Here is a 26,868-nt window from a genome sequence, read left to right on the forward strand (position 1 = left end):
GGTCCCCTTGTACCTGAATAGAGTGACATTTGTACCCCTCCTCCTTTGATGTCAGTGGGGAGGGCTCAGTGGAACCCAGAAAGCCCCAGCGTGGCACTCTCTCCCTCTGCACAGAGAGCAGCATCTCGGTGGAGGTGGCCAGCAATGCCAGCGTCGTCCTGGAGGGTGAGAATCTACACCTCTCCTGCAGCATCCGCACAGCGGGTAGACCACTAGGCCGCTTCTCCGTCATCTGGCAGCTGGTGGACAGGCAGAACCGCCGCAGCAACATCATGTGGCTGGACCGGGACGGCACCGTGCAGCCTGGCACGTCCTACTGGGAGCGCAGCAGCTTTGGGGGCGTCCAGATGGAGCAGGTGCAGCCCAACTCGTTCAGCCTGGGCATCTTCAACAGCAGGAGGGAGGACGAGGGCCAGTACGAATGCCACGTGACCGAATGGGTGCGGGCAGTGGATGGCGAGTGGCAGGTCGTGGGGGAACGCCGGGCCAGCACCCTCGTGTCCATCACGGCTCTTGGTAAGTAAGCTCGGCAGTCTTTTCGTGGGATCGTTGGGGAGATGCTCCCATATCAAGACTCTGGTAGGAGGTAGACGGCACCTTCCAAAGGGTTTGATTGAAGAAAGTATTTATGGAAGTGTGGATGGGGTTCAAGGAACCAACAGTGGTTCTCCATGGTGGGCCCTGGGGATGGGCAACAGCTGAGCGCTGTTACTACTCTTTGGTCTGGGTGGTAGGAGTGAAGTTGTAAGGATTCTGGCCTGGGGAGTGGTGGCCCCAGGTGGAGGAACAAAGGCCACTGCCAAAATTAACCTGGAAGAGCGGGAACAAATCCTCTCCCTCCTGCACCCCAGGCCCTCCTGTGCAGGGGCTCAGCACTCCTGAAAATTCAGAGCAGGGCAGAGAAGGGTAGGAAATCACCTTTTGCCATCTATTTAGCCCTTACTACCCTTCCTGGCTGAGTGTAAGCACTTAAGCTTAATTGTCCCTTGGAATCCTCGCCTAGCCTACAGATAGACACTGTCATTTTACAAGGAGACTAGTGAGACAAGTTGGCTGATTTGCCCAGGACTATAGCTTTTAAGTGACAGACACACAATCTGAACCCAGGAAACCAGCAATCTGTCTTAAATTTTTTTTTCGAAGCCCGTGTTTTTACCTTTTCCTCTATAAGGCTCTTCCTAAAGAAAGCCATTTCGTGATTAGCATGAAATTAAAAGATACCTTGAAATTTGCTAAAACCAAAGAATATTAGATTTGCTTCTCACAGAGTAAAGAGGCTTCTATCAACATTTATCTGCCTAATAGAATCAGTATATTAAAAGACCAATCTGCCACTTTGCTGGGGAGGTAACTTGTCATGTTAGGTGTTTCTGTTTGTTAAGAGACTGTGACATCAGTTGTCCTCAGTGACTTTGCATCCCACCCTTGGGACCACGCTGCCACCTTCCTCATAGGTAGGGCTGGTGGTGCTTTGGACCACCTTACCCCAGTTAAGATGGCAACACCAAGTGGTTTTGCCCCCAACAAAGTCCTTCCCCCCCCATTAGAATTATTTTTACTTTCCATAAGCTTAATCCCAAAGGTTGATCTCCTTTCGGCACTCATCATCCCATTCAGATTTCTGTCTCTGGAAACCTCATCCAGCGGTTGAGTTTCCAGGTTAGCTCACTCCCCATGTCTCTCTCAGCTCAGTACCGTATGTGGACACGTGGAAATGGAACCTGTGAGGAAAGTCCTGGGTGTCCAGCAGAGGGAGTCGTTCCCATCCTGTGAGGCTAGGAATGTCTGAGGGGTGGTTAGGGTTAGAAGTAATTTTTCAGCATGAGGTTGTCCTGAGTTTTTTCATATTCACCGTATGTCTGTGGTTCCCATAGCCAGAGCTTACCAAGGGGCTCTGGCCAGGCTCTGCCGAAAGATTCATTCGGTGCCTTTTTACCTATGAAGTTTAAAGTACTTTCCTTTATGTCTATTTTTTTTAAACAAACTACATATTTAACAAAATATAGTATATACTGTGTGTCAGGTACTATTCCAAGTATTTTATAAATACTAACTCATTTAATCTTCACAAGGACCCATTTTACAGATGGGGAAATAGAGGCAGAGAGAAGTTAAGTAACTTGCTCAACGTCACATAGCTAGGCAGTGCCAAAGTTGGGCATCTGGCTCCAGGGTCTGTGCCTTTAACCACTGTCTTATGCTTCCTGGGAGTAAAGCAACCTAATAAGTCCCCCGGAATCAGTGGCACACAGATTTGTAGCATGACTGCCATTCACTGGCAGCTTGATAGTGGACAATTTATCTACCCTCTCTGAGCCTCAGTTTCCTCATCTGGAAGAAAGGGGTGATGGATTCAGTGAAGTGTGATGAAAGCCAAGCAGTTGGCACCATGCCTGGCCCATGGTGCTCAGGAAATACTGGCTGCTCTCAGTTTTATGAGCATAACGAATGTGTTAACAGTCAGTCGTATTTCAAGGCTGAAGGGACTCTGATCACTTCTACTGAGGAGTCAGTACTGGGGATTAGTGATGCTGGAATACGGAGAGACTCAGCCTAGCATACCTGCAGGGCCCCATCTCACCCCAGGTCCTACTTGGTGAAGGTCAGTCCCTCCTGCTGTGGGTCCCTCGCTGCCTCTTTGCCCTGGATTCTGTGGGGAGGTAGAAGAGGGACTGGAGAGCAAGCCGGCGCTGCCCAGCCCGGGGAGCACAGGCACCTGCTCCACCTGCCTCCCCTGCTCCAGCACTGATGCAGCGGTGGGCCAGGCACAGGGGCCATCCGGGCTGGGGCGGGGTGCGTCCACCTGAGTGTGGTGAAGGAAATCGGCCCTGAGGCTCTTTTCTCCTGTTTCAGCACGGAATCCCAAGATATCTCGGGATGGTCCCGCCTACATGCACTCAGTCCCTGTGAGTGGGACTGATCGAGCACAGATCCACGTGAGGGTTCATCAGGAAGGGTTCGCTAGTGCTGCTTGAGGATTGCTGCCGGCCTCTTTCTGTGGGGTCCTGTGAACTGCTGGGTTTGTGTGTCAACACGCTAGCAAAAGTAATACTGGCCTGGGCATCCAGAGAGCCCCACGTGTGAGCCTTTGCTCTGTCCCGCTAGCTTCTGCCAGGAGCCCTGTCACCGCGTCACAGGGCCCTGAGAAGACCAAGTGTCTCCTCTGGCCTGAGTTTCTCTGCTCTCTCTCCAGAAACGGGCTTTGCAGTCACTGCCATCTCCCGCACGCCGGGGGTGACCTACAGTGACTCCTTTGACCTGCAGTGCATCATCAAACCCCATTACCCCGCCCGGGTCCCCGTGTCAGTGACGTGGCGGTTCCAGCCGGTGGGCACCGCCGAGTTCCATGACCTGGTGACCTTCACCCGGGATGGAGGAGTCCAGTGGGGGGACAGGTCCTCCAGCTTCCGGACCCGAACGGCCATTGAAAAGGCTGAGTCCAGCAACAACGTCCGGCTGAGCATCAGCCGGGCCAGCGACACGGAGGCGGGCAAGTACCAGTGTGTGGCGGAGCTGTGGCGGAGGAACTACAACAACAGCTGGACGCGGCTGGCCGAGAGGACCTCCAACCTGCTGGAGATCAGGGTACTGCAGCCAGGTGAGGGTCCCGGGGTCCCCCACGCCTGCTCTGGCTGAGGAGAGCCGCAGAGAGGCAGGAAGTGACGTGCGCGGAGCCCTCGGCCCGGCTGCTCTTATTTCCCAACTTTCTAGTTTGAGAAATTTCAGGTATGTAGGCGGTTGCAAGACTCGTATTCCCTTTTCATGATGACCAGCTGTTAACATCTTACCACGTTTGTTTCTCCCTCCGTGTGCAATTTTTTGTTGTTTTTGAACCATTTGAGGGTAAGTTGCCAATATCAGGAGACTTCCTTCTAAATACTTCAGTGTGTATCTCTGGAGATCAGGACTTTGTCCCACCCGACCACAACAGTGTAATCAGACTCTGGGAATGTGACGTGATTATAGGACAGTACCAGCATTTCCGCAGTTGTCCCGAAAACGCCCCTTATAGTGTTTTTTCCTTCAAGGATCCAGTCAGGGGTCACACATTGTATTTAGTCATCATGTCTCTTTATTTTTCTTTAATTTTTAAAATTTGTTAAATTTTAATTAATTTATTTATTTTTAATAATTTGGCAGTTTCTTTTCTTTTTTAAAAAGTTATTTATTTGGTTGCACTGGGTCTTAGTTACGGCTCTCGGGCTCCTTAGTTGCAGCTCGCTGGCTCCTTAGTTGCAGCATGCAAACTCTTAGTTGTGGCATGCATGTGGGATCTAGTTCCCTGACCAGGGATCGAACCTGGGCCCCCTGCATTGGGAGCACGGAGTCTTATCCACTGCGCCACCAGGTAAGTCCCTGTCATGTCTCTTTAGACTCCTTTAATCTACAGTAGTTCCCCAGCCGCACGTGCATGCGTGCGCATGTGTGTGAAGACGTTGATATCTGTGAAGTGTGCAGGCCAACTAGGCTGTTTTGCAGAAAGCTCCGTCTCTTAATATCATCTCCTATAATCCTTGCAACAGTGATGTGAACAAGGTACCACTGTCCCCCCCCCCCCCCCCCCGTTTGCAGACAAGGAACCTCAGAGGCAAAAGGGAAAATAACAGGTACTTACTGAGTATTTGCTTTGTGCTGGGTGCTTAGGGTTGGTTATTTTATGAGAATTTCACAACAGCCTCAGGAAAGATTAAGTGATCAGCCCAGGGTTGCCTAGCTGGTGAATGGAGCCAAGGTTTGAATCCTTGTCCTTCCTTCCTCGACACTTTCCCTGACCCAGACCCTGTCCCCCTGCCCTGGATTTGAGCGCATGAGAGCAGGCAGGCGGAGTCTGTCTCGCAGCAGGTGATAAGGATGCACTCATCTGGGGAGCCTTAGTCAGGGGACGTTGTGCAAACACTCACCGTCATCAGGCCCTTCCCCTAACGCGGGGGAGAGGGTAAGTTAGTGCTGCTCTATGGTTTCCTCCGTGTCTGTACCTGTCTCCGGTTAGGGTGGAAGCAGGCGGAGGGTGGGCCCCGGCCCTGGCTCCTGCTTCCCTCCATTGCCTGGCCCCAAGCAGGAGAGCACAGGCATGCGTGAGACGAAGGGTGGGGGCTGGATGGGAGGTGACTTTGCAAAGACTTCTTTCTGACTTTCTGCCCCACCCACTTTGCAAAGATGGTTTGAACACCTTGCAAAAAGGATTTTTCTGCCTGCTCACAGCCACGATGTGTGCCCAACCCGGTCTGCTCCACCACTGCAGATGGTCCCAGTGCTTGTTATTTTCAGCAACACGAGGTTACGAAATGGCAGTGTCTGGGCTTATCCTTCGCCTCTTCTAACCCCATAACGGAGTCTGTATCGAACCAGTTTGGAACAAGTGAACTGTATAAATGATGGGACAGTTCCTTGGCCAATTAGAGCCTAAACTTGGACAACGAGATGCCAGGGAAGAGGCTGTTCTGCTGAAGTGGATTTTCAGGTTAATGGAAGGTTAAGCGGAAGACCCCATTTCGTGTGAACCCTTGTTGTGGAAAGTGCCGAGGGACTCGCCTGCCTGCCTCGCTGAGTAATTGCACCCTTTGTGGTCTCCTCTGGCCTCAGGGTCGGGCTGTGAGCCTCCTTGGTGCCCGTCACGTGGTTCCGGCTGCAGAAGGTAGAGGAAGTGCTGACCCCAGGACCTTGCCTAGCCTTGCCTTTTTGAATAAATCCCTAATGTTTGCCTGTTTGTCTTACGACTTAGACTCTAAGGCTGGAGTGCCTCAGGGAAGAAAATGGAGTTAGGTCATTGAAGGTTCTAGTTATTTGGCTTCAGATCAATTCATGGTGCTCCTCAAGGGGAAAAGGGGCAAAAACGTATTAAACACGTCTTGGGTGCCAGGCCTTGTGCTTAGTACCTCTGTTTTCTTTTTAAATTTTTCCAGCAATGAAATAACGTGTAGATACTTTTATGCCCATTTTGCTCCTGAGGAAACCCAGGCTCCCAGTGTTTGGGAGCCTTGACGGAGGCAAGCCAGCTTGCCAAATGAAAAACAGATCGGAACAAGACTGGAGCCTAGGTCGTTCCGATGTCCATGTATCTCTATTTTCCATTACATCATTTTATTGCCTCCTGGAGAATAGTTAGGGGACCCGGGATCTGCTCTGAGGATTGTCTTCGTGTCTCCTGTGGCTTACGCTGAGTCCGTTTGTTTGTGATTTCAATGTAAAGCAAGAACTAGCGGCGGCTGGCGTGGGAACCTTGGGAACGAGCACCAGGGTGCTTGGCCTCTCCTCAGAGGTGCATGGTAAGGCACTTGGCTGGCCCTCTGGGGGGCCGCAGAGAGCAAGGGGGGGTGCTGAGGTTGGGCGGGCGCGGCCCCCGGGAAGGGCTGTGGCACCAGGGAGAGTGCATCCTCCTTAAGTGTTACAATCTCTCCTTATTAAATATTTATGCATTGAGCACTTACTATTTTCCAAAGGGCTTCATGTTCATTTTTACTCTTTTCCCCCCCACACACCCTGGTTGGTACTGGTACTTTTATTTGGGGGAAGTAGAAGTGGAAAAATACCAGAGGGCTGACCGCGTGCCGGAGAGTATACTGGACACTTGGTGTAGATGACCTCAGTCACCTTTGCTGCAGCCCTGGGAAGAAGCTACTGCTTTCCCATTTTATAAATGGAGTAACTGAGCCTCAGAGAGGTTGGGACTTGGCGGAGTCAAGAAATAGAGAGTGGGAAGTGGGGATGGGAACCCAGGTATGAACTTTATTAAAAAGCAGTTGGGGTGGATGAGAGGAAGACTTCAGCCTTTTTTAAGGCCATATAATAAAAAATTATCCTTCCTAGGACTTCCCTGGTGGTCCAGGGGTTTAAGGCTCTGCGCTTCCATTGCAGGGGCACGGGTTCCATCCCTGGTTGGGGAACTAAGATCCTGCATGCTGCACGGCGCAGCCTAAAAAACGGGGGAAAAATTATCCTTTCAGCGTTCAGTTAATAGTATCATTTACAGAGGCGGTTTCTCTTTGTAGAGCGCTGTGTGGAGGCGTCTCAGCACCTGTAGCGGCAGAAGTAACAACAGTAACGATAGTAGCTAATCTTTGCTGAGCTTTCGTAGCATGCCCATTACCACCTTGAATGCTTTAAATACAGTAACATTCTTCGTTCTTAATTCATGCAATGCCATGAGGGGGTGCTAGCTTCACCCATTTTATAGGACGCTGACACAGGGGATAAATAAATTCTCCAGTGAGTCATAATAAGTGGCAGAGGCAAGATGCAAATCCAGACAGGCAGTCTGGCTCCAGAGTCCAGGCTCTTCATTTTATTTTATTATGGTAGTTTTGTTTTTTTTTTTCCTCGGGAATTCTCTTTGGTACCATATACTTTGATTGAATCCCCACTCTCTCTGGTTTACCGTCCCTGAGCCCCTTTAGCAAATACTTAAATTTGTTCTTTTTAAGTTGGGGTCACAAGGTCCCCGTAGAGGTTCCTCAAGACACGGTTTGCTAATGGTGTAGGAGTTTTTGTGCCTCTTCGAATGCCTCTATTTCTTCTAACTTCTGCCACCAGGTGGCTCTAAGGCTTGGGGGCTCTAAGGCTGCTCTCCTTCCATATCTTGCCTCTCAAAACGTGGATTCTTCTCCCCGCTCTGTTGTTCTCCACAGGAATATCATCACCCTCCCCCTGCCCCCAACCCTTTTAGAGGATGATTTTGTCCAATATTCTTACTCCGACAGCATGAAGCAGAAACCCAGGGACCATTGGCCCGCTCATGCCAGTCCATTTATCAGCCCTCCACAGCTTATGTCGCCGGCTTCCAAGAAGGCTCTGTGTGGTCTGTGCCCCAGACCAGTCCTTCTGCCAGAGCCGCCTGCTGACCTGACCACATCACGGGTATTTGTTTCTTTAAAATCTCTGGCTGGATGGCCTGATGAACGTGTTGTGGCTTTCTTATTGACCATTCCAGACTTCCTGTTCCAAATGCACATCCCTAAGGTAATCTTCAAGGAACGCCATCCCTCCTGTTTTGTTGTTGATTTGTCTTAGCCTTAGCCATCGATGGCAGAGTGTGACTCCACAAGGGGCGTTTAGGCAAGCCTTTAAGCCAGTTCAACCTATTCGATTCTTAGCTCCTAATCATTTCTTTTCTCTTTTAATTTTGAAGCATTGCTGCGCTTCCTTCTGATTTTCTTTAGCACCCAAAACACCCTCCAATTACATCTCCCTAAATACAGAGGAATAAGGGAAATGTCAGCACTCATACTCCAGATATTTACAACCGTATCTTGGTTTGGCTATTAAACATTGCACGTTAAAATTGACGAAGCAATAAACACGCTTCCAGGAGGACAGCCTCCGGTGTAGAAAGCTGACTTGTCAGTGGGTGTATTCTGCTGGGATTTTACTGATGGGCAGTCAGGATGAATATTCAGTACCCTCCGGATGCTGCCAAACCCGTTCTCTCCAATTTCTTATTGCTGACCTGGCAGATTGGCAGAGCTGAGGGCTTTTTCTTTGACTTCCAGGAGTCCAGGGCTTGTGACAGTGGCTCTCCTTGTCACAGTCCAGTAGGTGACAGGCTGCCCCATCCTTCAGAGCGATTGGCCCCTCCTTTCTTTCAGGAGAACCTGGGGTTCTCCTTCCATCCCAGGGGCATGTGGCTTCTGCCTGCTGGCTGTTAACAGATAGAGTGAGCATGAGAGCAGGAGCCCTAGAGGAGTCCCCCCTCCCCCCCGCGCCTCCCCCCCCTCAGGCCTCGTTGTCATGGTAACACCAGGTGCACCTATTTGGAGTCAGTGAGCAAGGGTCACTGCTGTGTCTGCAGACGTGTAAGGCAGACAGGGCAGTAACCCTCCTTCTATGAGGACAGGTGGGACATGGACATGCACACGCGCACACACACGCACACACACACCCCCCACAGCTCTTCCTTCATTCTCTCCCAGTCTTTTGGCTGACTTGCATCCCTCAGTTTGAAAAATCTCTGCTGTCCAGCCACTGGCCCCCTCTCCACCTAACGTGACTGATTCCTGTCACGGATCCATAATAAAGAACAGTCTTCCTTTTCTCCCTCTGCTCCCTCACTGCCTGTATGCTACCCTCTGGCCACTGCTTGCACCATTGCACAGAAACTGCTGTCTCTAGAGTTACCTGTGGCCCCCTCACTGCCACACCTGTGGCTTCTCAAACTTAGCGCATCAGAATCACCTGGAGGGCACGTGAGCCCGCAGGTCTCTGGGCCTCACCTGTGGTGTTTGTGAGACAGTGTCTCCACCCCAGGTGGTGCCGATGCTGCCCGGCCACAGGGGATCGGAGGCCTCAGAAGGAAACTCTCCAGATGCAGAAAGAAAGGGCCCTTCCCTCCAGCAGGGTACAGCCCCGCTCTGGAAGTCGTGAGGTACCTGAGACGGCAGCTGCTGGGTGCGCTGGAGTCTGTGCTCGCAGGTGGGGTGCTGAAAGGTGGGGCCTGGCCCGCAGCCTCACACCCTTCTTCCTGCCTGTTCGTCCTGCTGACTCACTGTTGGCGATCAACCAAGTCCTCAGCGTCTTGTCTTTCACCTTTGTGTTTATTGCCTAAGTCCATTCACTCACACAGCCAAGTCCAAGGTTTCTCAGGCTTTCAGGTTCATTTGAGTCACCTGGGAGTCTTGTTAAAAGGCAGAGTCTGGTTCAGGAGGTCTGGGGTGGGGCCCAAGAGTCTGCATTTCTAACAAGCTTCCAGGCAACACGGATGCTGCCAGTCCATGGACAATACTTTCAGTAGCAAGTTTGTGACTCAGGTTTGGCAGTTCTCCATCTAATATGGAGCTTTGAACGTGGGACTGAACCCGGAAACTGAAAAGAAAGAGGAATAGTGAAAACGTACTGCGTGTTGATTATAGACCAGGTTCTGTGCTAAACTCTTACTGTAGAGTATTGCTTTTAATCTGCACAGCACTGCTCTCAGGTCAATGCTGTGATTGTTCTCATCTTGCAGATGAGAATACCTATGGTTCTTAAGGGGGCTGGGCTCTCCTAACCCCACGGAGGAAGGTGGGGCCAGCAGGCCGCGCACCGCCCAGGGCAGTGCTGGGCAGGATGTGTGAGTGCCTCCTAATTAGTTGTGCAGGCTGCTGTCTCCCCTGGGCTTCAGGAAAGGTCCTCCCTGTCCTTGAGAAGCGGGAGGAGATTCAGAGCGTAGAAGAGGAGCTGACCCCTTGCCTACCTGTCAGACATGCACCAAATTTCAAAAATGCCTCTCTTTCAAGCTTTTCAACACTTCACAATATTTTGACGTGGGAAGGAGGAGAAAAAATGGAAATGCTTTGAAACAATTCTCTTCCTTGGATTCTCGTTCTCAGACCATGTGACTGAGCTGAAGTTTAGTCATAGGCATCCAGTTTAATATATGCGGTTACTATAGCAATGGAGGTTTCCTTAGTAACAGTTGCAAAAATAATCTGGCCCCAATTAATAATGCATTTTAAAGCTCTTTCTACTCTACACTGAACAACCCAGTTTTTTGGGCCCAGAACCAGATAATTCAGGTGGTGTCATTTGCTCTGATAGAGATGTCATTTGCATGCGGTGAATCGGGTTGGAAAGGAATGAAAAGGGAGCTGGTTGTTTCAAGTATTAGAGGCAGCGGATAGGAAAAGTCGACTGGCAAGCTAAGGTGAATCTAGTTTCCAGAGCTTGGGTGCTTGCTGGTAAAGCCTGCCCTGTATTCCAGTGCCGTGGAGGACTTCGTGCGTTTGAAGAAGGGAGAAGGCGGGAGACTGGGCTTGTTCCCCAAAAAAGATGAAACCAGAAGGGTAGGGTCATGGGCCAGGGGATTTCTCTCAGACGGGTGCCGGGTGCATTCTTGATGGCTTGAGAAGGTCTGTAGGTACGTGAATCCAGCTTCCTTTGTGAAGAGTGTCCCCTGATTTAGCACCGGGAAACAGCCTCAGAGTTGCTTTTGCAGTCATGGTACTGGGCGTCCGATTCTGCCGTACTTAGCTCGCTGAATCCTCCCAGCCACTCAGAACCTTTGTCTGTGGGTTACCCCAGTGCCCAGGTGACAGTCTGGGGCTTTCAGAAGTTTCAGTTGCCTTGGTGCGTGGAACTCAGACCTTGATCCTGTCTTTCCACACTAAGCTCTAAGCGAGCCAGCTAGCCAGCACTGGCAGAGGAGGCCCAGGCACGACCAGTGGGCTCAGTCCTGTGTCTAGATCAAGAGAGATGACGAGCAGAGGTGTTGGAGAAGGGCCCAGGCCAACCTGTTCTGGCCTCCCCTCTGGGCAGGGTCACTGGAGGAAGCCCAGCTTGCTCTCCCTGTCAGGGTCTGTGGCTTGTCCTGGGCTCCTTTCTCAGTTGACGAGTGATTTCGTCCTCGACAAGTGAAGGGTAAAGAGAAAGGTGAGGGTGGGATGATGTTTCTACTATTAGCTCCGTAAGAGGAAACTTGGAATTGTGACTTTTTCCTTTTTTCTCTTTTTCAGTAGGGGAGGATGGTGGGGAGGGGGAGCAGAGCCAAGTATAATAATGATGGAGTGGGTGAGATCTCAAATTACCTTCATAAGATATATTTCATTAGACCGTGGCTTCTTGCCACCTTAAAGGAGAGCACGGTCATTAATTAGCAGGTAGGGTGGCCCTCTGGAGTCTGCCCTCCCTTCTGGTTTAGGAGCAGAATCGTGAGGGGAAGGGGAGGCCGGAGTCGGCTCTGTTCTGTCCCACTGTTTGTCATTTTCTTCTCTGCCTTCTCTCTTCCCATCCTCCAGGAAGAGCACCCCAGCATCCTCCAGCCACCTGCTACCGTATTTCTCCAGCTCCCTCTCGTTCGCTCACCCACTCACTCAGTCACTAACTCACACATCCCAGCAAACGTTGATTGAGTGGGTGCTCTCCAAAGCCTGAATCCGGGGGTGCGGTGATGAGAACATCTCCAGGCAGGACCGTCTTATTCTTCAGAGCACCCCCAGCACTTAGCCTCGTGAGGGGCACGGAGTGGGCACACTCTAAGTATTTGCAGATCGAATGGAGAAAGCTTGATCTCTGCTCTCGGGGAGCTCATGGATAGCATGGGAGGGACGTAAGGAAAAACAAGCTGAAGATGCGTAAGGGTGCTGATGGGAGCACAGAAGAGGGGCGTCTGACCCAGTGGGATGGGAGTGAGGGAGAAGAGGACTAGAGGGTGAGTAGGGAGAAGGGTCGGAGGGGAGATGGTAGGAGACAGGCAGGGAGGACAGCTGAGCGGAGACTGAGCTCAGGGAGAAGCGGCATGGGGAGGTGTGGTGTGGGTGTGACGGGGGAGGCTTGGAGGTGAGTGAGGACAGCGGGGTGAGGGTCAGATCCTGGAGGGACTTTGTACTGTGAAAGGAAATGTTTTTCTTGTCTATAAGCAGTTGGGAGCCATTAAACTTCTTAAGCAGGGAATTGATACGGGCTGGGTGTGTTTTTGCCGGATCCCCCTGGCGGCCATATGATGGCAGGGAGAGCTGGCAGGAGAGACGGCGAGGACCTGAGCCAGGGAGAGGCAAGGAGGAGGCCAGCGGAGCGTTGTTTGGGGTGCGATTGGCTCTGTTCTGCTGTCCTCACGCCGAGCCGTGCTTTGGGGGAAGCCCATCAGTGTTTGGTCCTCTAGGAGCCGTGCTGGACAAAACCAGGCGGGGAGCCTGGAGGCGGGACTCGGGCCACATTCCAGGGGTGTGTGGTGATTCTACTGAAGCATCCCCTTTTCCTTTGCAGTGACAAAGCTGCAGGTGAGCAAATCAAAGAGGACCCTCACCCTGGTGGAAAACAGGCCCATCCAGCTGAACTGTTCAGTCAAGTCCCAGACCAGCCAGAACTCCCACTTCGCCGTGCTCTGGTACGTCCACAAGCCCTCGGACGCCGACGGCAAACTCATCCTCAAAACCACCCACAACTCCGCCTTTGAGTACGGCACCTACGCCGAGGAGGAGGGCCTGAGAGCCAGGCTGCAGTTTGAGAGGCACGTGTCTGGGGGTCTGTTCAGCCTCACTGTCCAGAGAGCCGAGGTCAGCGACAGCGGCAGCTACTACTGCCACGTGGAAGAGTGGCTGCTGAGCCCCAACTACGCCTGGTACAAGCTGGCAGAGGAGGTTTCGGGGCGCACAGAAGTCACTGTGAAGCAGCCAGGTAAGGATAGACGGTGCAGCCAGCCTGGGCCAGTAGGCTGAGGGCAGAGACTGCCTGGGGGTGCGGCAGGGCTCTGCGGGGTCCATGGTGGATGTGCGTGCGGTTCAGAGCATCATCCTCGTTCACTGCAGGCCCACCCACCTTACCTAGCGGGTCCTGGTGCTGATGGCGAACTCAGAGAAGCATCCTCTGTCAGCATCTGCTGTTGTATGCAGCATCTTCACCCGGGAGAGGCCCGAGGGGCAGCTGGGGGTTGCAAGGTGCGGCAAGGCAGGATCCCTGGCAGCGCCTGGATCTCATTCTGGGTTTGCAGTTTGCACCTTGGATCTCGGGCTGGTGCCGGCTCCATACCCAGGATTCCTGCCTGGAGGGCGTTTTCTGGTTTCCCCTTCTTCCTTACCACGCACAGCCCACGGATGAGCCCTTCCTGTCTCTGAACAGAACCACCCTTTGGCCCCCTCTCAGACCCTGTGGGTGCAGCCTTTATTCCGTTTATATCCGGCTCCCTGACAGATGGCGTCTGACTTCTGCCGGAGCACTTCCCAGGCAGGAGAGCTGACTGCCTCCACAGCCCTCAGTTCCACTTTTGGGCAGCCCTGGTTGTTGAAAAGTTCCTCCTCCCTGTAATTTCCCTCTCAGGTTTTAGGTCTGCCCGAGAACAACCCACGATTAGTCTGAGTCATATCCTTTCAAACATGTGAAGGGAGCCCTTTCTCCTTGTTGAAAAGCACTAGTTCTTTGAACTTCTCACATAGTGTGGCCCTAAGCTCCCTCTCCATCCGTCATTCCTGCTTGCCCTATAGTTAGTTGTTATCCCTACCTCTGGTGCCCGATGAGCTGTGGGATGCTGTGTTGCCGCCCTGAGTCCGAGCTCCTTGCCTTTGCTTATGCTACCCTCTCCTCCTGGAATGCACCCCTCCTGTGGCTTCTCCCCTGTCTTCACCCCATTCCTAAGACTTTACTCAGCACCACCTCCAGGAAGCCTTCCCTGATTTCTCCTATATCACCAGGGGTTCCGTATAAAACACAAAATGTAATAATTATTTTCATTTCTTCTCCACTATACCATAAGCATTTTGAGGATAGGTGCTGTGTCTTTGTATCTCCAGCCACTGACATGACACCCTTAATAAATACTGGTTGAATAAGGAATAAATGGTTGCTTTCCTTGACACCCCAGGGCCTTTGTACTTGCTGTTCTCATAACCTAGAATGTGTTGACCGTAGATGTCCATCTATCTCGTTCTTCCTCAGGGAGGCATTCCTAGCTCACTTTAACTAAAATGGCACCCTAGTCACTCTGTATCCCCTTTCCCCAGCCCCTTCATAGCACATGTCACCGCCTGGCATACCTATTCATATATGAGTAATTATGAACTACCTGTTCAGATTTTATACTCATGGAAATTCATTTATCATTGGTTATTATGTTCACTGTAGTGAACACTATCACTTGTTCACTCTTAATATATTCAAATTCAGTAGACGGGTAGCCGCATGAGTGAGCACAGGTCCTGTTCTCTTTACCATGCTATCCTCACGGCTTGTCTCCCAGGAGGCCTCAATAAAAGTTTATTCTGGGATTTCCCTGGTGGTCTAGTGATGAATACTCCGTGCTTCCACCGTAGGGGGTGCGGGTTCGATCCCTGGTTGGGGAACTAAGATCCCGCATGGCGCGGCATGGCCAAAAAAAAAAAAAAAAGTTCTGTGATCAAATGGAACCAGATGCAGAAGTCCAGATGTGGCCTGGCCCTTGCTGAACGCCATGGGGCTTGTCCCCTCCTTTCCTCAGGATATTGTATGTCTCACGCTGCCCCAATCCAGGGATTCAGGTCTGCCCACGGTGACATTTCATGCCGACACTTCTGGTGCATAAAATAGGAAGCTGTGGTCTAAGTGATTCCTGTTGGTATTTCCAGTGACCTACGTCCTGCCTTCAGGCCAGTCCCTGGGGCTTTTGAGAACTGAAGGTTGCCATTAGGCCCACATATGTTCTTTCAGGTTTCTGTTCTTCCTGTCTTTTCTCAGTTCTGACCGTTTTCCCCGTTGGGAGGTCATGGTCACCCTCCCCCACCGTGTTTCCTCTTAGTCATCATTCTGCCTTTCCCTTTTCTCATTTGTGCTGAAACTAAGAGGTTCTTGGTAGGTCCTAAATTTATCAAGGGAATTTCCCCATTGGAGGTTAACAGACTCACCGCAAGCTAACTGGGGCAGTGCACTAGGGCTGTAAGGATTCTTGTCAAAACAGTGAAATCTCTGCTTATGGGGAATATTAACACTATAAACAGAAAACTCACAGGACACATTAAAACAACACACTCCCCCTTTTCCGTTGAGATTTTTAATTTGTGTGTTTTTCTCGCCCCCCCCGCCCCACTTCGTCTAGTCCCCACCCCCGCCCCCCCTTTTTTTTTTTATAAGAAAGCATACATTTATAGAGCTTTTGGAAAATACTAAAAAAGCAGAAAGGAGAAAATAACCTTTCAACCCAGAGACAAGCAGAGTTAATATCTTCCCAAGTATGTATTTTCAGAGACTGGTTATTTGAAATATATTCTCTTGTTTTTTTTTAAATTTTTTGACCTTTTATTACAAAGGTGAAATAAATGTGCATTAGAAAACATTCTGACAGTATTCAACTGGAAAAGTGAAAGTCCCTCCCTCCTCAGATATCACTCAGGAGGTGTCCTTCTCAGGGGCTTCTGTGCACTTACAGTTTCATAGCTTTTTAACCCCTCTGGTCCAAAGAGGCTTTTGGGGCCTTTATGAAATTGTATGTGATCAGAGTGTACCGCGTTTAATGACACTTTTTCTCTGGAGGAGAATCTGATTGGCTGAGGTTTCAAACAGCCATCAGTATCAGTCTTTTCTTTACTGATGTCAGATCGGTTCTGTTTCCACCTTGAGAGGGAACCCGTGTGGGGTGTTTTTGGTAAAGAAAGTAAGAACCGCAATTCTTAGGGCCAGCTGGTGAACGTATTAACGTGGCTTTCCCTTGCAGTTCTTTTGAGGCTGACAGCCCAGCACATTCTAGCCATCATGTGGTCAGTTTTAAAAATTTGCTCTCCCAGCAGGGTTCTCACCATGCCCTTTGCTGTCCCTTCCCAGCCACGCCCTCCCCTTGGCCATACTCTTTGTGGTCTGCTGTCCCTTGGACGTGGAGTCATCTACCATGCACGCTTGTCCTCTCCTAAGCATCTGAACCGATGAGAGTTATAAATTAGGGGGCAGCTGTTACCGTAACATTGAACTCCATGAAACTCAGGCACTCAGACCCGTGATGAAGAACTCAGAACGGTCAGGGTGTGCGTCTGAGCAGTGCTTCTGCTGATTGAACGTGCTGCTGTCCTCCTGCGTTTGGAAGGCACCTGCTCACGTCCGCTGGGAAGGGGTGCATGCACGTGGCTCGTTGCTTTCTTGTTGGCAATGTCTCTTTCCTCGCCTTTGCAGACAGCCGCCTGAAGCTCAGCCAGGCGCAGGGCAACCTGTCGGTGCTGGAGACGCGGCAGGTGCAGCTGGAGTGTGTGGTCCTGAACCGCACGAGCGCGGCCTCCCAGCTGCTGGTGGAGTGGTTCGTGTGGAAGCCCAACCACCCAGAGCGGGAGACCTTGGCCCGCCTGAGTCGCGACGCCACCTTCCACTACGGAGAGCAGGCGGCCAAGAACAACCTGAAGGGCCGGCTGCACTTGGAGAGCCCTTCCCCGGGCGTGTACCGGCTCTTCATCCAGAACGTGGCGGTGCAGGACAGCGGAACCTACAGCTGCCGCGTCGAGGAGTGGCTGCCCAGCCCTGGCGGCACGTGGTACAGACGGGCAGAGGACACCGCTGGCCAGACGGCTGTTCAAGTCATGCGACCAGGTGAGAGTTAATGTCCCCAGGCCTCCGCCCTCTTTGGTGGTTCCCCTCTAAGTGTGATATTTTATGCACTGCATAAAATTAGTTAATTTTAAAGTGAACTAATTGTTAATTAAATTAACCCAATTAATTAGTTACTTGCAGTTAAATATATGAGCATTTACGCTGTACATTTGCATTCACAGTTGTCTGAGATTTTTTTTCCCCTAGTGAATGGAAAATTGCACATCTGGCCTTGGCCTAAGGTGATTCTGTTTCTTAGCTAGAGTAGCATTTGTCAATTATTTATTGCAGAGCCTAGAATATTTTCTTTTTAAAGAATACATTCAGATTCAGACAAGTGGCAAAAATCTTGAAACAGGGGGCTTCCCTGGTGGCGCAGTGGTTGAGAGTCCGCCTGCCGATGCAGGGGACACGGGTTCATGCCCTGGTCCGGGAAAATCCCACATGCCGCGGAGCGCCTGGGCCCGTGAGCCATGGCCGCTGAGCCTGTGCGTCCAGAGCCTGTGCTCCGCAACAGGAGAAGCCACAACAGTGAGAGGCCCGCGTACCACAAAAAAAAAAAAAAAAAAAAAAATCTTGAAACAGTAGCCATGTGGTTCAGAAAATTCAGCTTGTGGATTTTCAGTGGAAAAGAATTGATTCATATGATTTAAATGGAAAATGACGTAACTGCAGCCGTTATACTCTCACTTCCTAATAATTTTATTGGTACTAATGACTGTTCTTTGTGGCCTTGTGCTTTTCTTTATTGTTGCTTCTAAAGTACCCAAATGCATATAATTACTGGGTAGAATTATTGTTCCACATTCACACACATAATTAAAGCAAAGATGTGCAGGGTTCCTGTGTCCTGCGAAACATCACCTCATCATTCATTCATATCAGAGCAAAGAGTCAGTGATCCCCTGAAGGACATGGAGCGGAAATGCACTGTGACCGCCATCCAGGGGAATGCTTTGTCTTGTGTTCTGAGCATCCGGGGTGCTGTTTGTGGTCGTGGGCACTGTTGGAAGCTTTCATAATGTTTTCACATCTAAGTAGAACAGCTCTTTTTGTTGGTGGAATCCTGGAGCTTCACGGTTGTGCCTGCCCCACACATCAATGAACACACTTCGGGGAGTGCATACAGCCTTTGTTACAGGAGAGGGACATTATCTCTCTCCTCCGTGTCTTGCCTAAGCTGGAGGGGAAATTGCCTCTACTTTGAGTCACTCATATTTCCCATGAGCTTTCTTTCCCCCGTCCCCCTTGCTTAGAAGCTGCTGCGTGTCTTTTCCCAAAGGTAAATGGTAAACACAGCAGCTGAGCACTGTCCTCTTCCACCTCCCACCCATTATGGAGAGCCGCACACTGAGGCCCCAGGCAGTGTGGGAGGAGGCAGCCAGGTGCGCCCCAGCCACAGTGAGGCTGTTTATGTTCAGTCTTCACCACAGCCCCAAGTGGTAGGTTTTACTGTCGAGGGAACTGAAGCCTGAAGAGAAATGTCGCACAGCCAGTACTTTGAGCAGACTGGGTGATCGCCCAAGGTTCCCTCCCGCCACACTGTGTGCTCACAATGTGACCCCTAAGTCTGCAGCCCTGAGGCTGCCTTGTGTTCAGTCAGTTGAGTAGCCTTCCTCCCTCCCTCCCTCCTTCCCTCCCTTCCTTCCTTCCTTTCTTCCCTGATTATATAAGGTGATCATTGCTAATAACAAAGCATTTGGAAAACAGAAAAATATAGTTTTGAAAAGAAAATTTATCTGTGGGGACTTCCCTGGTGGTCCAGTGGTTAAGACTCCGTACTTCCAGTGCAGGGGGCACAGGTTCAATCCCTGGTTGAGGAACTGAGATCCCCCATGCCCTACAGCCAAAAAAAACAAAAAGTTATGTGTAATCTCACTACCTACATATCTTCATATTCCCTCTGTCTCTCTCCCTCTCTCTCTCTCTTTCTAAACGAAGTCAGGATCTTATTGTTTTATGTGATTTTTTTTCCCCCACTCAGCATTCTTTTGTGAGCCTTTCCCCATGTCATTGAAAGCATTTCATGACCACCATTTTTACTGGTTGCATAACATTCATTATGTAGATGTACCTCAAAGCTTTTTTTCTGAGATATAAGTTGAACATATAGAAGACTTGAAATAAAAGAGCTCTAAAAGTTGGGTTAAGAATCGCCTTGCATTGCTTAGGGGCGACCGTAGTATGAAATATGCAAACTGAAGGACTACCCTGGGTGAGATTGTAGCTGAGTCCATGAGTAGTTGTGTTTGGCTCACTGGGGAGGAGAGAGAACCACATTCCTCACCCACAGCCCAGAGTCACTGGTCAAGGTCACAGCATGGGAGCATCAGCATGGCCTCGGGGAGGGGCAGGGACGAACTTTTTTCTTGTAGCTTACACACGGAAAAGGAAGGAAAGAGTGTCAAAGGCTGACCAGGGAGATACTCTGGCCTCTTCTAGAAGGGGACAGACACGGGAAGCCAAAAACTTGAGTCATTAACGGAGACAGGGCACTTGAAGGGGCCCCGAAAAATTGTGAGCTTTAGACAAGAAGACAGCAAAGAGAGAGTAGATGGGAAGAGGCCCTTCTGGGGAACTGAATGTCCCACGGTCCCTGACCACCTTGCCATGATGGGTCCATTGCCTCACTGCACAGCATCTCTCTCTGTGGGCACGTCTGCCTTGCTCCCTGGAGGGATAAGGCCATGAGTGAGGGAGTTTGAGTCACCTGTGAACTGATTTCCCATCCTGCCGCTTTCCGCCCTCCAGCATCTCTCCCCAGCCCCGGTGAGAGCTGGGCTGGCTGCCACCTATAGCTGGCTCCTAAGCTTTTGTGTCCAGCGGTGCACACAAGGTTCCAGGTGTGCTGAGGGGGGTGGGGAGGGGCTTGTCAGAGCCCCACGGAAGCAGTGGTAACCGGCTTTGTGTTCACTGGCACGCCGATTCAGCCACTTCATTGAAAGCCCAGGACGGTACTTGGGAAATGCTCCTGTTTGGTTGTCGTCCAAGTGGAATCCGATTTGGTCTCTCTGCTTTCGTTGATGCCACATTGGCATCTTTCATGAGCATTTCACAAACAGAGCCAAAGGGAGGCCTTTTAGGAGGTAGGGAGTGAATTACTTGTTTAGAACCTACCCCAGTGAGCCAAAACCCGCGAAAGAAAGAAACAGATACAGCTGTCTGGTGGTGTCTGTGGGATGTGCTTTACCTGCTCAGGTGTCTCTCCGTGGCTAGTCTGCATCTCCCACCTCTGTCAGGACACTGTCTGTGTTATCCTCCTGGGGGTCCATACTCAGGGTGAGGGGCCCTTTCAGGTTTATTGTCTTTCGTTTAGCTTCAATCCTTGGAGAAGTTTTACCTGCTTGGGTTGGTTCCCTGTGGTGTAGGCAATCATCTACATGCACCCGGTTTCAATTCAAAAGCTGCTGATGGGGTGAGTTCATTTCCAAGGGCTGCCATAACAGATTAGCGCGAGCATTGTAGCTTCAAACAACAGAAATCTATTCTCTCTCAGTCCTGGAGGCTAGAAGTGTGAAATCAAGGTGTCATCAGGGCCCCGCTCCCCTGAAGGTTCTAGGGAGGGGTCCTTCCTCGCCTCTTGCAGCTTCTCACGGCCCCGTGTTCCCTGGCTTGTGGCTGCATCACTCCAGTCTCTGCCTCTGCCTTCCCGTGTCCTTCTCTCTGTTTGTCTCTCTGTGTCCTCTCCTCTTCTTATATCCAGGCCTGCCCCAAATCAGTATATGAATGCATCTTAACTAATTACATCTGCAAAGACCCTATTTCCAGTTAAGGAAATTTGGAGGGTCCAGGTGGACATGAATTTGGGGGGACACTATTCAACCCCACTGCAAGGGGTTACAGTGAAAATGAGTGTCCCTCCCTCCCTGGATTCCTGTAAGCATCCGTGTTACCAGCTCCTTGTGCATTCTTCCAGATATTCCATTGCAAATATAAACAGATTCTTATGTCAGTATAAAACTTATTTTCTCTTTTCTTCCACTCGATGATGCACAGAGTACACAGTGTGCTGTACTCTAACAATTTTTCTTGAATCTCCTTCCACCTCCCTGCACACAACGCCCCCTTGTTCCTTTCAGTGGATACGTAGAATCCTCTTGTATATTACTAGAACATATTTAGTGGTGGACATTTAGGTTGTTTTGAACAGAAATTAAAACAGCCTTATCTCCCCCAGATGCCGCCCTGCAGGTGGACACGGTGGTCCCCAATGCCACGGTGTCCGAGAAGGCGGCTTTCCAGCTAGACTGTAGCATCGTGTCTCGCTCCAGCCAGGACTCCCGCTTCGCTGTGGCCTGGTACTCCCTGAGGACTAAAGCTGGAGGGAAAAGGGGCAGCCCTGGCCTGGAAGATGGGGAGGAGGAAGGGGAGGAGGGGGAAGAAGAGGAGGAAGAGGACCCCACAGAGCGGACGGCCCTGCTGAGCGTGGGCCCAGACGCTGTCTTTGGCCCAGAGGGCAGCCCCTGGGAGGGCAGGCTTCGCTTCCAGAGGCTCTCCCCGCTACTCTACCGGCTCACAGTGCTGCAGGCAAGCCCTCGGGACACGGGCAACTACTCCTGCCGCGTGGAGGAGTGGCTGCCCAGCCCTCAGAAGGAATGGTACCGGCTGACGGAGGAAGAGTCCGCCCCCATCGGCATCCGGGTTCTGGACACAAGTGAGTTTTTCCAGGTTTCAGGGTGGGGGGGTGTCACTGTTGATTCCAGCTGTCCGGAAGATAAAATCAGAGCTTGATGGTGGACTACTAAGCAGTTTTCTTGCCTGTTGTGGGCATTTAGGATTTGACAAACCAGTTCATATAACTGACCCTTGATTGCCCTTGGGAAAAATAGAGAGAGGAATTAAAGTCATAATTGAAGTGATGATCTTTATAATAAGCTTGATGCTCCACCAGATTCAGTTTTCGTTGGATTTCATTATACAAGTGTATTGTTAGATGTTACCTTGTTAACTCGTTAGAATAGCCAGCTTAGTCTCTTCTTAGCAAATCAGCAACAGAAGAGGAAGAAAAAATAAAATGAAGTCTGAGTACCTCACTGCCATTCTCCCTTTTTCTCAAGTTCCTGAGTCATTTTTATTTCGGAGGGTAACTTGGAGGATTAGGTGGATTTTGCATGGTTAGTTGGGAAGACCAGCCTAGAAGGGCAGTGATGTTACAGAGCATCTGGAAAGAGCTTAGCAGCAGCTCCGTTAGCCAACAGCTATTGCTACAGAATGATCCAGAACCCGATGTTTTTATAATACCGAGGGACTCATGAACAGAGACTGGAGGAAATACTTGCTGACCTGAATTATTAGCTCTAACGAGGAGCTCTTTTGGTTGGCCTTCTGTCAAAATGTGGAATTTAGCAGACTGAAAATGTTGTTTGTTATAGTAGAATTAGCCTATGATACAGAAGTTAAAAATTGGCTAAAAATTTCAACTTCTTCTCAATCACAACATTTTATCAGATCATTTTCAGTTTTGTCAGCTTTTTCTTTTCTTTGATAACCTCCTGTTTATTAAATAGAACCTTATGAAATTGAGGTTTCGTTGGTCAAAAGTGTTTGATATCAGTAGTCTCATAGACCTTGGAAATCTAGTAAGTGTAAGTGTGCGTTAAATTTTCTTAATAATACTGATGAGCAACAGCTGTGCGGTAGAAAGGAAAGCCCAAAAAACCCCCCCAAAAAACCCTAAATCATACTTAGACCCCCTAACGATCTGCTGAATAACCCACTGTCCAAAAGTACAAGGGAAGGTGTTTAGACCACATTTTTTTCACCCACTGTGGCTGTCCAAACTTAGTAAACTTCATAGCACACAGGGATCATCCAGCAGCCTTATTTTACAGAGAAAATGCAGCCTCCCAGAGCCCAGGCTCCTGTCACAGAGCAGCAGTCCTTGATGAGGTCAGGGGTGTGAGGTTTCATTCTCCTCTGTATCCAGGAATAACTAACACTGTGTTCTGTGCAGCCACAGATACACTGCAGACATTTGTAAGTGGTCCATAACGACTTTTTAATTGATAACATTAATCAAATGAGCATCATTTCTGGTAAAACTGCTCTCAGAAGCTGGTGGGTAGAGAATGTGTTCTGTTCCAAAGAAGGACGTTGGCAGCAGAGCTAAGTGCAAAGGGACACGTAAAATACAACCAGGAAGGAGGTTCAGGCTGAAGTGGATTCAGCATCTTCACCACCCCAGATACAGTTGAGTTCACAATCAATAAATTACACTTTCTTGTGTGGCTTTCCGAGCAATACAACTGACTCCTAGTGGGAAATGGAGGCATGGCTTTGTTTGAACGTCCAGCTGTGTTGGAAGAGATGCGGTTGTGAAAACAAGAATACCAGGGTAGTCTGCCCTCCAGTAGTGGCAGGAGGGGAAAGACAGGGTGGATGCAGGAGTCCTGCCAAGTTGCATCCATGCAGTTGGGTGGGGTCTTCAGGAGTGAGTGAGAGTCCAGGTTCTCAGCCCTCATTGTCCTGTCACCCTCTCGGTCCTTTTCAGGTTCCACCCTGCAGTCCATCATCTGCTCCAACGACGCGCTCTTCTACTTCATCTTCTTCTACCCTTTCCCTATCTTTGGCATCCTTATCATCACCATCCTGCTGGTGCGCTTCAAGAGCCGGAACTCCAGCAAGAACTCCGACGGGAAGAATGGGGTGCCCCTGTTGTGGATCAAGGAACCACACCTCAACTACTCCCCCACTTGCCTGGAGCCCCCTGTGCTCAGTATCCACCCAGGAGCCATAGACTAAGGGGACCCCTGGCGGTCATAAGCCACAGAGGAGCTGAGGCTCTCCCCACTGCCTCTTGCTCTGCGATCAGACAGCGGACAGCACCCGACCTCTGGGGCGCTCCCACGGAACGCGGTCGGACTTGCGAAGCGTTCGGAGTCGCCGCTCAGCCAGAGGCGGACCGCCTCTAGGTGGCAGTCTTGGTTGGTTATAGCTATTTTCGAGCAGGTGGCGCCATCCTGCCGAATTAGGTTGCTTGTTTCTGTTTTCGGTAATGTGGTGAGTAGCTCCCGGTGCCACGTCTACTCACTGGTTTATATAGCATTCTCAGATATAGATGTTACAGGGGTTCTTATTCTTTGTAAGGGACGCTTTTTCAATCCCTTTGGTTTACGCTTTTTGGATTCCGTCATGTTGTGGACAAATTACCCTTAAATACGACTGATGGCAGCAGGAAGGACGAACTTTATAGCGCAAAGGAATCTCTTCCAAGACTTTTTTTCATTTTTGCACACTTGAAAATGCCACCCATGGATCAAAATATACCCAAACATTTTTTACTTCCTTAACGAGACTTGAAAATTATGTGTAGTGTGGGCCCAATTTGTATCTTATATTTTCCCTCAGCTGGAGTTGTTGGAACCACTTTGTAGTCAAGATGAAAGCATTGAATTTTGCTTCAAAGAACTGTATGTACAAGATAAATCCTGCATAACCCCACTAGGAGTAGATAGCGCCCAGCCTAGCCTATCTGTTGGGGAGGCAATAGGCTTCATCCCAACCTTGCCAAAAAATGAGCAGACTCTGTTGGAGAACGAGTCAGAAGCTCCAAACAGCACACACTTTGCAAGTTAAAGTGGGCAGAGGGCTGCTTTTAGCAGCTACTGACTTTCAGATTGATCAAAGTCACTGATTAGTGAAAGAAGGAACCAAGGCTGGCCGTTGGCTTGGTCTGTTCTGCAAGGGCAGTCTCTGACTGATAATTGCGAGCAGGTGGGCTTCTATTTTCAGGTGCTTTGCCAAACTCTTAAGGGAAAATGGCCAGTGAGCCTGCAGAGGGCCCAGCAGCCCCCACATACACTGTCGGGAGGCACTGGGGCTGGCTGACAGCTAAGGTTCGTGAACGTTGGGACAGTCAGCCAGCGGTGAGGGGGGGTTTCCAGAGCCAGCCACTGTAGAACAGGGAGGAATAACTACATCCCTGGAGATATGAAGACTAGGTTTTCCTTCTTCCTTCCAATTAGATTTTTCTCAAAGATACTGATGTCTCTCTCCTTCGCCGTTTGACCTGCATCTCCCTGCCATAAGAATATCTGCCCAGGTGAGGCCCAGACGCGGCCCTTTGTAATCTTTATGGATTACCTCATCTCAGCAGAAAGTGATCACATGCCTTTGTCCGTGGATTTTTTCTCTTTCCCTTTCTTAGCTCTTGTTTGTGGCTTTAGGTGATTTGGTTGTTCACTGTCATGGCAGCTTTTCATTTGAATGCCCCTTAAAGCCTGGCGAAAGCCAGCGTCACCTGTTATTTCACACTTGCTGGGCAAGATGCCGGGCTCCGGAGCATCATCGGTTGCAAGTGTTTCCTTTTGTGCACTCCATGAAGATGTTTTCCTGCCCTGGCTTTCTCAAGTTTTGCTGGCCACAAGTTCCATCTCCCTTCCTTATGAACTTGCAGCTTGAATCCCAAGGGAGTTCCCACTTTGGAAAAAACCTCCAGGGATTCTGGAACTAGGTCTCACCAGAGAGATTAGTGTGAAACCCTGTTCTGGGACAGAACAGACTCCAGGGGAGCGCTATAGGATTCCAGGCCACGTGGGTACTGATCCTCATTGGCGTGTGCGGGTGTGCAGGGGGCCTGGGTGCTCGGCAGGTGCTTTGATGTGTCATAGCCAAGGGGGAAGCAAGGCAACTGCCCAAGCGTCTTCTGAGGGGCTTGCATAGCCTGCCTTCTCTCCCTCCCAGATACACCAGTCCTCTCCTGTGAGACTGTGTAGGCGCGGCCACCTGAATCCCACTGAAGCCTCATGTGCTCATCCCCATTTCTTGTGCTGCATCAATGCTGTAGAGGTTACACAGCAGGCGCAGTGTTGAGGACATAAGGCGGTCTTTGGCCCCATTTCTTCACTTCAGGGTGTGGGCTTTCAGTGGGAAATTGCTGGACCTTAATTCATAGAGTCAGCTCGAGAAGACGATGTACATTCCCTCTGTCTGAAAGGAAAGATGCCGGAGGGCTGGCTGGAACTGGGACGCATAATGAAGATCTGAGTTTGAATTGGTTCACAGAAGAAAGAAAAGCCAGTGCTGCACATAAGTAAGTGAAGCACTTGCAGGAGATTTGAAAGGAAAAATAGAAACCGAAGCCAGTATTTTAATAACTTTTTTTTTTTTTCTGTGCGTTTTCTATTGGGCCAGGGGATACTGTCAAAGGGTGAGCTTTTCAGCTTTCTATGAAAATCCCCAGGACCTTCTTTCTTTGGCCATTTCTATGGAAATGTGGCGTCTGATGAGTGATAATGGTGGCCTCCGGTGGCTGGGAAACCTCACTGCAAGTTGCCTACAGGAGAGACACGCAGAGGAAAACTGCCGACTGCTCTCTTGACTTATCTACATCTACGATGTTGCATTAATGAAAAACGACACTGTGCTAGGCCCGTTCCAGGACATGGATATGACCACACCCTCTTTCCCTAGGGTGTTTCTGTAGCAAGTTTTCATATTCTTTTCAAACAATGGTTTCTTTGCGTTAACTTTTGAAGAAGAAAAAAAAGAGGTAGGGTAGGCAAACTACCCATGCATGATGTAGAGAGCTGTTGATTTGTTTTTGTTTGTTTTTTTAAAGGAAAACTATTTGTAAGATGTTGCACTAAAATGTTTTATATACACTTCAGAGACCTGTAGTAAATTATGTTGAAAATATGGCTGTTTACATTGACTAGAGTCCACTGTCCTTCTTTCTCCTCGCTAATCAGCCACTCTGTCCACGGAGCTGTGCCCTGGGGGCCTGGAGTCCTGCCCCTGACTTTGGCTTGCTAAACTCAGGGTTTGTGAATTGCGGCTTCTATTACCACGCCTCACCCCCAGTGCAAGTGGCACCTTTGTACAAGTGATAAAAACCACCCCTTTCTCAAGACACTTTACTCTCAGCTGCTGAAAATGTACGTATATCACACATACATACATACACACACATCCACCCTGACTGTCAAG

The 26,868-nt window shown here is 50.1% G+C and overlaps 1 protein-coding gene across 8 annotated transcripts in view; it reads left to right on the forward strand.

The window, feature by feature from the left end:
• Nucleotides 1-26,577, forward strand: part of IGSF3 (immunoglobulin superfamily member 3) — a 98,763-nt gene extending 72,186 nt beyond the window's left edge. For 4 of the 8 annotated variants that reach the window (XM_060139235.1, XM_060139242.1, XM_060139238.1 and 1 more), the window contains 7 exons: nt 115-516; nt 3,194-3,598; nt 12,673-13,083; nt 16,534-16,941; nt 21,119-21,595; nt 23,432-23,656; nt 25,835-26,577. In XM_060139235.1, coding sequence (XP_059995218.1) covers nt 115-516; nt 3,194-3,598; nt 12,673-13,083; nt 16,534-16,941; nt 21,119-21,595; nt 23,432-23,656; nt 25,835-25,926 — 2,420 coding nt within the window. In that variant the 3' untranslated portion in view covers nt 25,927-26,577. Of the gene's footprint in view, nt 1-114; nt 517-3,193; nt 3,599-12,672; nt 13,084-16,533; nt 16,942-21,118; nt 21,596-23,431 lie in introns of all 8 variants that reach the window. The other 4 variants (XM_060139236.1, XM_060139239.1, XM_060139240.1 and 1 more) reach the window with 4 other exon arrangements.
• The last annotated feature ends 291 nt before the right edge of the window (nt 26,578-26,868 follow it).

This window comes from Lagenorhynchus albirostris, chromosome 2 (genome assembly GCF_949774975.1).
Source record: "Lagenorhynchus albirostris chromosome 2, mLagAlb1.1, whole genome shotgun sequence".
Lineage (NCBI taxonomy): Eukaryota > Metazoa > Chordata > Mammalia > Artiodactyla > Delphinidae > Lagenorhynchus > Lagenorhynchus albirostris.